General features: G+C 47.2%; 1 protein-coding gene across 9 annotated transcripts in view; it reads right to left on the bottom strand.

The window, feature by feature from the left end:
* Positions 1-13,975, bottom strand: part of TP73 (tumor protein p73) — a 362,139-nt gene that overhangs the window by 271,271 nt on the left and 76,893 nt on the right. For 3 of the 9 annotated variants that reach the window (XM_063943354.1, XM_063943355.1, XM_063943358.1), the window contains exon 1: positions 9,113-9,349. The exons of 2 other annotated variants lie outside the window; for them this stretch is intronic. In XM_063943354.1, coding sequence (XP_063799424.1) covers positions 9,113-9,171 — 59 coding nt within the window. In that variant the 5' untranslated portion in view covers positions 9,172-9,349. Of the gene's footprint in view, positions 1-9,112; positions 9,351-13,975 lie in introns of those variants that run through there. 4 more of the 9 variants (XM_063943356.1, XM_063943357.1, XM_063943365.1 and 1 more) reach the window with 3 other exon arrangements.

Genomic DNA, 13,975 nt, shown 5'->3' with positions numbered 1-13,975 from the left:
GGTGCGCGATGACGTCATCACGCACCGCACAGCATTGTGGGACTAGCACAGACGCTAGGGGTCATATTTGACCTCTAGTGTCTATGCTGTGCTATGAGAGAGACGTCATGACGTCTCTCCCATAGATCCGAGGAGAGGAGCGGCACCGGCGGAGGCCTGCAGCGGTCGGGAATCAGGAGCGGGGATAGTAAGTATTCATTGTTTTTAGTTTTTTTTCAGCGGCACTACTCTACAGGGAGCACAAATGGGGGCGTAACTGACCACGCCCCGTAGGAAGCCACACCCCTATTTTTTTGCCTGGGGCGCTACAAGGGCTAGAACCAGCCCTGGCCACAACTATAGTTGTGCAGGGTAGAAAATGCAGTGCTCTGCAGGTCACTTTGCTAGCACTGATACAGTATCTGGTAGAGATGAGCGGGTTCGGTTTCTCTGAATCCGAACCCGCACGAACTTCATGTTTTTTTTCACGGGTCCGAGCGACTCGGATCTTCCCGCCTTGCTCGGTTAACCCGAGCGCGCCCGAACGTCATCATGACGCTGTCGGATTCTCGCGAGACTCGGATTCTATATAAGGAGCCGCGCGTCGCCGCCATTTTCACACGTGCATTGAGATTGATAGGGAGAGGACGTGGCTGGCGTCCTCTCCATTTAGATTAGGAGAGAGAGAGAGAGATTGACCTGAGGCTGATACTGTAGAAGAGAGTGCAGAGTTTAGTGACTGACCACAGTGACCACCAGCAGTGCAGTTGTTTTATTTAATATATCCGTTCTCTGCCTGAAAAAAACGGTACACACAGTGACTCAGTCACATACCATATCTGTGTGCACTGCTCAGCCCAGTGTGCTGCATGCCTGCATCATCTATGTATATATTATATATCTGACTGTGCTCAGCTCACACAGCTTATAATTGTGGGGGAGACTGGGGAGCACTGCAGTGCCAGTTATAGGTTATAGCAGGAGCCAGGAGTACAAGACAGTCACATACCATATCTGTGTGCACTGCTCAGCCCAGTGTGCTGCATCATCTATGTATATATTATATATCTGACTGTGCTCAGCTCACACAGCTTATAATTGTGGGGGAGACTGGGGAGCACTGCAGTGCCAGTTATAGGTTATAGCAGGAGCCAGGAGTACATATTATATTAAAATTAAACAGTGCACACTTTTGCTGCAGGAGTGCCACTGCCAGTGTGACTGACCAGTGACCTGACCACACTGACCACCAGTATAGTTAGTAGTATACTATATTGTGATTGCCTGAAAAAGTTAAACACTCGTCGTGTGACTTCACTTGTGTGGTGTTTTTTTTTTAATTCTATAAAAAACTCATTCTGCTGACAGACAGTGTCCAGCAGGTCCGTCATTATATAATATATATACCTGTCCGGCTGCAGTAGTGATATATATATATTTTTTATATTATTATTTATCATCCAGTCGCAGCAGACACAGTACGGTAGTTCACGGCTGTAGCTACCTCTGTGTCGGCACTCGGCAGTCCATCCATAATTGTATACCACCTACCCGTGGTTTTTTTTTCTTTCTTCTTTATACATACATACTACTACATCTCTTTATCAACCAGTCTATATTAGCAGCAGACACAGTACAGTACGGTAGTTCACGGCTGTGGCTACCTCTGTGTCGGCACTCGGCAGTCCGTCCATAATTGTATACCACCTAACCGTGGTTTTTTTTTCTTTCTTCTTTATACATACATACTACGACATCTCTTTATCAACCAGTCTATATTAGCAGCAGACACAGTACAGTACGGTAGTTCACGGCTGTGGCTACCTCTGTGTCGGCACTCGGCAGTCCGTCCATAATTGTATACCACCTAACCGTGGTTTTTTTTTCTTTCTTCTTCATACATACATACTACGACATCTCTTTATCAACCAGTCTATATTAGCAGCAGACACAGTACAGTACGGTAGTTCACGGCTGTGGCTACCTCTGTGTCGGCACTCGGCAGTCCGTCCATAATTGTATACCACCTAACCGTAGTTTTTTTTTCTTTCTTCTTCATACATACATACATACTACGACATCTCTTTATCAACCAGTCTATATTAGCAGCAGACACAGTACAGTACGGTAGTTCACGGCTGTGGCTACCTCTGTGTCGGCACTCGGCAGTCCGTCCATAATTGTATACCACCTAACCGTGGTTTTTTTTTCTTTCTTCTTCATACATACATACTACGACATCTCTTTATCAACCAGTCTATATTAGCAGCAGACACAGTACAGTACGGTAGTTCACGGCTGTGGCTACCTCTGTGTCGGCACTCGGCAGTCCGTCCATAATTGTATACCACCTAACCGTGTTTTTTTTTTTTTTCTTCTTCATACATACATACTACGACATCTCTTTATCAACCAGTCTATATTAGCAGCAGACACAGTACGGTAGTTCACGGCTGTAGCTACCTCTGTGTCGGCACTCGGCAGTCCGTCCATAATTGTATACTAGTATCCATCCATCTCCATTGTTTACCTGAGGTGCCTTTTAGTTGTGCCTATTAAAATATGGAGAACAAAAATGTTGAGGTTCCAAAATTAGGGAAAGATCAAGATCCACTTCCACCTCGTGCTGAAGCTGCTGCCACTAGTCATGGCCGAGACGATGAAATGCCAGCAACGTCGTCTGCCAAGGCCGATGCCCAATGTCATAGTACAGAGCATGTCAAATCCAAAACACCAAATATCAGTAAAAAAAGGACTCCAAAACCTAAAATAAAATTGTCGGAGGAGAAGCGTAAACTTGCCAATATGCCATTTACCACACGGAGTGGCAAGGAACGGCTGAGGCCCTGGCCTATGTTCATGGCTAGTGGTTCAGCTTCACATGAGGATGGAGGCACTCAGCCTCTCGCTAGAAAAATGAAAAGACTCAAGCTGGCAAAAGCAGTAGCACCGCAAAGAACTGTGCGTTCTTCGAAATCCCAAATCCACAAGGAGAGTCCAATTGTGTCGGTTGCGATGCCTGACCTTCCCAACACTGGACGTGAAGAGCATGCGCCTTCCACCATTTGCACGCCCCCTGCAAGTGCTGGAAGGAGCACCCGCAGTCCAGTTCCTGATAGTCAGATTGAAGATGTCAGTGTTGAAGTACACCAGGATGAGGAGGATATGGGTGTTGCTGGCGCTGGGGAGGAAATTGACCAGGAGGATTCTGATGGTGAGGTGGTTTGTTTAAGTCAGGCACCCGGGGAGACACCTGTTGTCCGTGGGAGGAATATGGCCGTTGACATGCCAGGTGAAAATACCAAAAAAATCAGCTCTTCGGTGTGGAACTATTTCAACAGAAATGCGGACAACAGGTGTCAAGCCGTGTGTTCCCTTTGTCAAGCTGTAATAAGTAGGGGTAAGGACGTTAACCACCTCGGAACATCCTCCCTTATACGTCACCTGCAGCGCATTCATAATAAGTCAGTGACAAGTTCAAAAACTTTGGGTGACAGCGGAAGCAGTCCACTGACCAGTAAATCCCTTCCTCTTGTAACCAAGCTCACGCAAACCACCCCACCAACTCCCTCAGTGTCAATTTCCTCCTTCCCCAGGAATGCCAATAGTCCTGCAGGCAATGTCACTGGCAATTCTGACGAGTCCTCTCCTGCCTGGGATTCCTCCGATGCATCCTTGCGTGTAACGCCTACTGCTGCTGGCGCTGCTGTTGTTGCTGCTGGGAGTCGATGGTCATCCCAGAGGGGAAGTCGTAAGCCCACTTGTACTACTTCCAGTAAGCAATTGACTGTTCAACAGTCCTTTGCGAGGAAGATGAAATATCACAGCAGTCATCCTGCTGCAAAGCGGATAACTGAGGCCTTGACAACTATGTTGGTGTTAGACGTGCGTCCGGTATCCGCCGTTAGTTCACAGGGAACTAGACAATTTATTGAGGCAGTGTGCCCCCGTTACCAAATACCATCTAGGTTCCACTTCTCTAGGCAGGCGATACCGAGAATGTACACGGACGTCAGAAAAAGACTCACCAGTGTCCTAAAAAATGCAGTTGTACCCAATGTCCACTTAACCACGGACATGTGGACAAGTGGAGCAGGGCAGGGTCAGGACTATATGACTGTGACAGCCCACTGGGTAGATGTATGGACTCCCGCCGCAAGAACAGCAGCGGCGGCACCAGTAGCAGCATCTCGCAAACGCCAACTCTTTCCTAGGCAGGCTACGCTTTGTATCACCGGTTTCCAGAATACGCACACAGCTGAAAACCTCTTACGGCAACCGAGGAAGATCATCGCGGAATGGCTTACCCCAATTGGACTCTCCTGTGGATTTGTGGCATCGGACAACGCCAGCAATATTGTGTGTGCATTAAATATGGGCAAATTCCAGCACGTCCCATGTTTTGCACATACCTTGAATTTGGTGGTGCAGAATTATTTAAAAAACGACAGGGGCGTGCAAGAGATGCTGTCGGTGGCCAGAAAAATTGCGGGACACTTTCGGCGTACAGGCACCACGTACAGAAGACTGGAGCACCACCAAAAACTACTGAACCTGCCCTGCCATCATCTGAAGCAAGAAGTGGTAACGAGGTGGAATTCAACCCTCTATATGCTTCAGAGGTTGGAGGAGCAGCAAAAGGCCATTCAAGCCTATACAATTGAGCACGATATAGGAGGTGGAATGCACCTGTCTCAAGCGCAGTGGAGAATGATTTCAACGTTGTGCAAGGTTCTGATGCCCTTTGAACTTGCCACACGTGAAGTCAGTTCAGACACTGCCAGCCTGAGTCAGGTCATTCCCCTCATCAGGCTTTTGCAGAAGAAGCTGGAGACATTGAAGGAGGAGCTAACACGGAGCGATTCCGCTAGGCATGTGGGACTTGTGGATGGAGCCCTTAATTCGCTTAACAAGGATTCACGGGTGGTCAATCTGTTGAAATCAGAGCACTACATTTTGGCCACCGTGCTCGATCCTAGATTTAAAGCCTACCTTGGATCTCTCTTTCCGGCAGACACAAGTCTGCTGGGGTTGAAAGACCTGCTGGTGAGAAAATTGTCAAGTCAAGCGGAACGCGACCTGTCAACATCTCCTCCTTCACATTCTCCCGCAACTGGGGGTGCGAGGAAAAGGCTCAGAATTCCGAGCCCACCCGCTGGCGGTGATGCAGGGCAGTCTGGAGCGACTGCTGATGCTGACATCTGGTCCGGACTGAAGGACCTGACAACGATTACGGACATGTCGTCTACTGTCACTGCATATGATTCTCTCACCATTGAAAGAATGGTGGAGGATTATATGAGTGACCGCATCCAAGTAGGCACGTCACACAGTCCATACTTATACTGGCAGGAAAAAGAGGCAATTTGGAGGCCCTTGCACAAACTGGCTTTATTCTACCTAAGTTGCCCTCCCACAAGTGTGTACTCCGAAAGAGTGTTTAGTGCCGCCGCTCACCTTGTCAGCAATCGGCGTACGAGGTTACATCCAGAAAATGTGGAGAAGATGATGTTCATTAAAATGAATTATAATCAATTCCTCCGCGGAGACATTGACCAGCAGCAATTGCCTCCACAAAGTACACAGGGAGCTGAGATGGTGGATTCCAGTGGGGACGAATTGATAATCTGTGAGGAGGGGGATGTACACGGTGATATATCAGAGGGTGATGATGAGGTGGACATCTTGCCTCTGTAGAGCCAGTTTGTGCAAGGAGAGATTAATTGCTTCTTTTTTGGGGGGGGTCCAAACCAACCCGTCATATCAGTCACAGTCGTGTGGCAGACCCTGTCACTGAAATGATGGGTTGGTTAAAGTGTGCATGTCCTGTTTTGTTTATACAACATAAGGGTGGGTGGGAGGGCCCAAGGACAATTCCATCTTGCACCTCTTTTTTCTTTTATTTTTCTTTGCGTCATGTGCTGTTTGGGGAGGGTTTTTTGGAAGGGACATCCTGCGTGACACTGCAGTGCCACTCCTAAATGGGCCCGGTGTTTGTGTCGGCCACTAGGGTCGCTAATCTTACTCACACAGTCAGCTACCTCATTGCGCCTCTTTTTTTCTTTGCGTCATGTGCTGATTGGGGAGGGTTTTTTGGAAGGGACATCCTGCGTGACACTGCAGTGCCACTCCTAAATGGGCCCGGTGTTTGTGTCGGCCACTAGGGTCGCTAATCTTACTCACACAGTCAGCTACCTCATTGCGCCTCTTTTTTTCTTTGCGTCATGTGCTGATTGGGGAGGGTTTTTTGGAAGGGACATCCTGCGTGACACTGCAGTGCCACTCCTAAATGGGCCCGGTGTTTGTGTCGGCCACTAGGGTCGCTAATCTTACTCACACAGTCAGCTACCTCATTGCGCCTCTTTTTTTCTTTGCGTCATGTGCTGATTGGGGAGGGTTTTTTGGAAGGGACATCCTGCGTGACACTGCAGTGCCACTCCTAAATGGGCCCGGTGTTTGTGTCGGCCACTAGGGTCGCTAATCTTACTCACACAGTCAGCTACCTCATTGCGCCTCTTTTTTTCTTTGCGTCATGTGCTGATTGGGGAGGGTTTTTTGGAAGGGACATCCTGCGTGACACTGCAGTGCCACTCCTAAATGGGCCCGGTGTTTGTGTCGGCCACTAGGGTCGCTAATCTTACTCACACAGTCAGCTACCTCATTGCGCCTCTTTTTTTCTTTGCGTCATGTGCTGATTGGGGAGGGTTTTTTGGAAGGGACATCCTGCGTGACACTGCAGTGCCACTCCTAAATGGGCCCGGTGTTTGTGTCGGCCACTAGGGTCGCTTATCTTACTCACACAGTCAGCTACCTCATTGCGCCTCTTTTTTTCTTTGCGTCATGTGCTGATTGGGGAGGGTTTTTTGGAAGGGACATCCTGCGTGACACTGCAGTGCCACTCCTAGATGGGCCAGGTGTTTGTGTCGGCCACTAGTGTCGCTTAGCTTAGTCATCCAGCGACCTTGGTGCAAATTTTAGGACTAAAAATAATATTGTGAGGTGTGAGGTATTCAGAATAGACTGAAAATGAGTGGAAATTATAGTTTTTGAGGTTAATAATAATATGGGATCAAAATGACCCCCAAATTCTATGATTTAAGCTGTTTTTTAGTGTTTTTTTTAAAAAACACCCGAATCCAAAACACCCGAATCCGACAAAAAAAATTCGGTGAGGTTTTGCCAAAACGCGGTCGAACCCAAAACACGGCCGCGGAACCGAACCCAAAACCAAAACACAAAACCCGAAAAATTTCAGGCGCTCATCTCTAGTATCTGGTGGGACAGACCACACAACTCAGCCTGTCATCCCCGTTCACTGCAAGTCACTGCACAATAGCATATATGAAAGCAACGTCATCATATTAAACTGTAGCACTCACAGCAAATTCCTCAGGAATTATTGAGCAGCAAATGGAAATCATTGAGCTGAACAAACACACAAAAATATTACAGCACCCAGTATGACATTCTACTGCAAGAGACAGACAGCGCACTCCCTATATGTAGTTTCCTGACATTTCTTCTTATATTTTTTAGACATCACCCTTATTTTTTAAATACATTTGGTAGGGTTAGTGTCAGCACTTAGGTGGGTATTTTGGAAAAATAACAAACAGCCGAATAGCGTCTGTCTGCACACGCACATTGGCTGCAGTGCGCAAACTCTCATTATGTGATCGGAAAATGATCGCAAGCGTTCAGGTCGGTACGCGATGTTGGGGGGAGTGGAGCAGGCCATTTTTAGGGTGGCCCGATGACATTGCCTGCTTTTCCTGTGCCAGGCTGTATAGGGAGGGATCAACCTGTAATTCTGGATACTGCGATTGAATTGCGATCGCGGGGCAGCGCTATAGATTCTGTGCGGCCTTGCCCTGTGCTGGGTGGACACTAGCATGCAATTTGATCCTCAGCAGTTTTTGATAATTTAGCAAGAACTGCTAAGGACTCTGAATAACCCCCTTAGTTTTATGTTTGTAAAGGCTGAAATTGCCCAATTTTAACTGCACCCGCACTGTCTAGCCCTAACCACCTCTAAACCTTTTTTTATTAAATAATCTCTAAACTATTACTGGCTCCCTTCGTCAGGTCATTAGTAACTGAATCAGAGTAATGGTACCCATACACTTGTGTGATGCCCCATGACACGACATCGCGGGGCATCGCACCGGCAGTTCAGGTGCGATGAAATCGCACCTGAACTGCCAAAGTGATTACCATGCGATCATGTGATATATCTCATGGTAATCACGTGATGGGCACGTCACCGCTAAGTGGGAGCGGCGGCGGGTGCCAATTGCACATCGCAGTGCGATATATTGCATGTGTTTAAAAAAACACATGCGATCACACTGCGATGCGAAAAATATTAAGTGCAGCACATGCTATCATGAGACACGACATTCGAGCAGCGTGCCTGCGTATCGCGTCTCATGGTGCCTTAAATGTGCATACAATCCTATGATTTCTCTCACAGATGCGGTCGAAATCAAAGGATAGCACCGATTATCTCACAAGTGTATGGGCACCATAACCCTGATGGCGTATTCCTATATATGTATATAACACATTCATAAACACCACCCAAAATGTAACACACCAAACCTTACAAAAACAAAGTAACAATTCTTTGTGTAATGTCCCCATTATTTCTGTATAACTCCACATCTACTATACAGTACGCTATTAGAATAATTAGATAATCATCAGGATTACTGTATGTTACAGATGGTCTTTAACTGGTAATTGATATGGAAATGTAGGAGAACAATGGTAACCCATAAAACCAGTTCCATACACTAATGACAGTCCTATGTGCATAGTTTAGGAGTTATGCACCATGAATATCACATTCAGTCAACACCATCTACACAGCTCTCAGATTCTTGCACATAACCTGTACATGAACATTGAAACTTGCAAACCAGTTCCTACTCACCCCGGCAGCCAGGGAAACACTCAGATTATACAGGAATAAGTCATATGCACTGTATGCGTGGCCAGACCTTCCCCTTTACTACAGCACACCTATCATAAAATAATAATTCTATTCGGCTGCACTGCTATATCTGCAAATACACTTTACAGATTGCAAAACACGAGTGTGCCATGGGGCGGAAGCATGGAAACGTACTACCTTAAATGCCAGTCTGCCCTGATGGTGCCCTGCACTGTCCTCTGCTTTATCACTGGCATGAAAGTGGCTTGGTAGGTTCTGCAGGGTAGGTGAGGTCCAATCAGTCCACTCCAGGTCCTATAAAGTCCTGTAGCGTGGTCTGGCAGCGCTGCTCCTGTGCCAGATAGTTGCAGTGGGCATGGGCTTCCCTTAACCTTTACCCACTGTGCCAGTGCATTTAGCTGGAGACACCTGCCTTGCAGTTACAATGTAGCTGGGACTGACATGCTGTGAATAGGAGGTGACTGGGGTGGGTGGGATTGCTCAGATTACAGGGCTGAGACTAGGGATGAGGTGACAGGTCTTCCAGGAAGAAAAAGGGGGGAGGGCACTAAACGCCTCTCATCTCATACCAGGTGGGAAGGGAATGACTTTGGGGAGGGTAAGAGTGCAAAGGCAAGCAAGGAAGGGGGCAACTAACTCTTCTACACCAGCTTTGCAGCAGCAATCCGTCTGAAAACTTCACCTGGACTGGGGCAAGGTGCTTAGCTGCTGTTAGTTGGGATACTTACTCTGCATGCTTTCGGGAACCAGAGGAATCTCTAGAGTCTAGGTGAACATTGCAATAATGAGTCTTTCTAGAGATGCACAAACTGTTTCTGTGACGAGTCGCACTAAAATCGCGTTCAGTGTTTCTCCGCTGGAAGACATCACAACCTGCTGAACTGTGGCATTCTATTCCCTGAGCTGGATACAAAGTTTGGGTTTATCCGCTGTATATTTTGTGACCAGTAAAGCAAAATATGTGTAATGTATAGAAATTAAATGGAAAAACATGTATACATGAATCAGACTCACATACTATGGTGTCTATTCATGAAGCAGTGAAAAGTGTGGAGAAGTGAGCCAGTGGAGAAATTGCCCATGGCAACCAATCAGCACTGAAGTAACATTTATAATTTACATACTATACAATTGTACGGAGCAGCTGATTGGTTGCCATGGGCAACTTCTCCACAGGCTCACTTCTCTACTCTTTTCACTGCTTCATGAATAGACCCCTATATGTACTATATTTGTAGAATGTAGTTTTGTTTGTCTGTGCTGTAAATACTCAATAACAACTAAACTACAAACTCAGTGTAATGTACTCCTATTAGACCGTATTGTCTTTTACTCAATGTGTTTTTATTTTGTTTCTACTGAATGAATTTTAGATTTATGTCTTGAAATGAGTAGATACATAATTTACAGAAACTGATTTTATATCTCATAAATTAGTTATACCAGCAATTATTTATTCAGTTATTACATTTTCTATTACAATAAATACAAAATAATACACTGGGAAATTAGCAAATTAATCCCTAATGATTTGCAAAAATCACCATGGTATTATATTGTGATCTTATTGTAAAGGTTAAGGCTACAATATCTACAAAACATTATAGATTTATATTTTCTCCAATGTAAAAATAACATTTACATTTAACACTTGTGTGACCTGGTTAAATAAAACATATTAAACAGGCAGGAGATATAACATATTATTGTTTTTTTTTTTTATTATTATTTTTTTCTTAAAACAAAAGAGATATATAGTGAAATGGACTTGAAGTTGCCATTAAACAAAATATTATTAATATAATGCCATCTGTAGGGGCGTGGCCTGGAGGCTGATTGAGCAGGCTGCGTTTTGGGAGAGCTCTCAGGGACCTGGGAGTTTTCCTTTATAATTATAGCCTTCCAGTATTCATTATCTGCCCCAAATAGCTGGATCAACCTCCTTTCGTACTGGTGCAGGGGGCGAGCACGAGCTGCGGAATCGGGGAGCCGGTTTCCTGGCTCCCGCGGATTGCGGCCTACTCGTCGCCCAGAAGCCGGGGCCTAAATTTGTACACTATCCCCCAGCTGATTGATTGGCCCGCCCGGGACGTGGAAAAGACCTGCTCTTACCCTGCCCTCTGCAGGGGCATTGCTGCAGACCCCCTGGAGGTCCCTGCTGGATAGTTGGAGGAGACCCGGGGCCGGAAAGAAGCGGAGAAGCGCGCTCCGGAGCGCGAGCGGCGGCCATCTTGGAGGACGGAGAGTGAGAGGTGAGACTCGGAGGAGACCCCTGGAAGCCCACGGAGGTGAGCGGGTTGTAGCGTTCACTCCAGGGAAGCGGCTGTCCGTCTCCCCCCCCATGAGTGCCGGGTATCTCTGCCAGCCACAAGCGGCGCGCCTATACGGAAGATCACAGGCCCGACCGGGGCTCCCCCCCCTGCCTGTCAGCCAGAAAGTGTGCGGCCAAAGCAGACGTCTGGGGCCCGAAGTCAGCGGGGACATACTTGGGGGTGCAGGTCCCTATCAAATAAAGGTCGGGGCCCCCCCTCTCTCTCACTCACTCCATCCCTGCTCACTGATATAACCGCAGTCTCTGGAGGAGCCTGGGTGCCCCGGCCTCCTTGCAAATACACCCACGGCTGTTGGTGGCATAGTGAACGGAACGAGAGGGAGGCACAGAGCCCTGCGACCCGCAGGATCCCCTCACTAGACCCGGGAGCTGTTAAAGCAGAGCAACAATCCTGATATAGCGTCTGGTGCAACCAGAAACCTCCCCTCGGCAAGATATATTACCCTTCCAGGGGGCCCGGGGCCTGATCCTGCCCTTCTACGACCTACAGCTCGATCCTAAGTGTACCTGGGAGACCTGGGGTGAGGGACAGCAGTTCCCCCCAATGTTACATAGACACATAAAAGATGATGGATAGTCGCACTGCACTGCCAGCCCTGCTCATGCCAATGTAAATAGAGCAGTATCCCCTACCCTTGCCAATATCTACGTGACATCCTGGGAATTCCGGAGAAAGCGGAGCCTTCAACCTTTCATATTCTATGTGATCGGAGCCGCCGAGATATTTTTCACTGATTTCAGTATGCCTTCCAGATGTAGCAAGCCGTCTAAGCCCGCGCAGCAGCTTTAATTTTTCAAGTCTTCCCCGAAGATGTCGGGCCCTAAACCCACTGGATCTTCTATAACAGATACAGTCCCGCGATCCCCCCTCACTCTAGAGGCACCTCCTATAACTTCCATAGCTGCTACAAACCTGGATAAAGTTGGAGACGGGGATGCTTTGACCGTGGGTACTATGAAACTACTTCTGTCCCGCTTTAAAGAAGAAGTGGCAGCGGAGTTCCGTACCACATTAACAGCGTGCCAACAATCCATAGACGACCTAGGTGGACGTACTGACCATTTGGAAAATAAAATGGAGGAGGTCGTGGGGTCCCATAATTCCCTGCTAGATTCCCATGACGCATTGGAAGCGGAGGTGAAGCTTCTGAGGGACAAAGTCACAGAATTGGAGGACAGATCACGTCGCAGCAATCTTAAATTGCGGGGAGTCCCCGAATCTGTGTCACATAGCAGTTTACACGATTATGCTGTGGCCATATTTAAAGCCTTACTACCCCAGTCCCCTTCAGCTGATTTCATTATCGACCGAATTCACCGACTGCCAAAGGCTAGAGCGGCCCCAGGAGAAGCGCCAAGAGACGTCCTAATGAAAATGCACTACTTTCACGTTAAAGAGGCATTATTAAAAGCATCAAGACCGACGTCGGACAACTCTTCAGCACTTCGAGGCCTTCAACTCTTCGGAGACTTGTCCGCAGCTACTCTCTACAAACGACGCTCCTTTCACCCCATTACGGCAGCTCTCAGGAAGGCAGATATCCCTTATCGTTGGGGCTTCCCCACCAAGCTATTGATTCATCGAGATGGCTCCACCGTCTCTATTTCAACGGCGGATGAAGGGGCAAAGTTGCTCAAATCATGGAACATTGCGGAGCCCCCAGCAGGCTCCTCACCCCGTCGACTTCAGCAGGACTGGTCCGCGGTGAAGTGAGGTAGCATGCTTGAGATTGGATACCTTTCACAGATGCTGTTCCGGTAACGTAATGACTCTGGTGGCTCCCTAGTTATAGTTATCGAAGTTATTATACAAGATGAGTCGCTGGAGAGACCCTAAAGTTTCTTCTGTTGTCAGTGTCTGTATCTATGCTTTGTATCCAGGTTGGTTAGTTTTTTGTTATGCAATACTTGCTCCTCATGTTTTACTTACATGCCCATGTTACCATGTGCCTTAAAATTTCCAGGATGTTTATGTGTTTAGAATAGAATGCAATATAAAGAATGGCAAGGGGTAGGTGCTATGCCACTAACCCCCCCTTTAGCCTACACAGCCGCCTTGCTAGGGCGACTGGTTATGATCTCAAGGGAGATCAATTCAGTTTTGTTTTTTTTCTTTTTTTTTTCTTTATTATGTCTGCCTTCCTTTCCCCGGAAATGTTTCCCCCCTCATATCAGGTATATCTGCATAAACACGGAAATTGGTCAACGGATCTAAAAGCTTCTCTTGCAACGGATTATGGTTATCATAGTCTCCATCAATGCCAAAGGGCTTAACTCCCCTCATAAACGAAGAGTCGCCTTAAAATAAGAATTTACTTACCGATAATTCTATTTCTCGGAGTCCGTAGTGGATGCTGGGGTTCCTGAAAGGACCATGGGGAATAGCGGCTCCGCAGGAGACAGGGCACAAAAAGTAAAGCTTTAGGATCAGGTGGTGTGCACTGGCTCCTCCCCCTATGACCCTCCTCCAAGCCTCAGTTAGGATACTGTGCCCGGACGAGCGTACACAATAAGGAAGGATTTTGAATCCCGGGTAAGACTCCTACCAGCCACACCAATCACACTGTACAACCTGTGATCTGAACCCAGTTAACAGTATGATAACAGCGGAGCCTCTGAAAAGATGGCTCACAACAATAATAACCCGATTTTTGTAACTATGTACAAGTATTGCAGATAATCCGCACTTGGGATGGGCGCCCAGCATC

Source organism: Pseudophryne corroboree, chromosome 10 (genome assembly GCF_028390025.1).
Source record: "Pseudophryne corroboree isolate aPseCor3 chromosome 10, aPseCor3.hap2, whole genome shotgun sequence".
In the NCBI taxonomy this organism is placed as follows: Eukaryota; Metazoa; Chordata; class Amphibia; order Anura; family Myobatrachidae; genus Pseudophryne; species Pseudophryne corroboree.
Note: the sequence above shows the minus strand (reverse complement) of the source record. Positions and strands in the feature narration are given on the sequence as shown.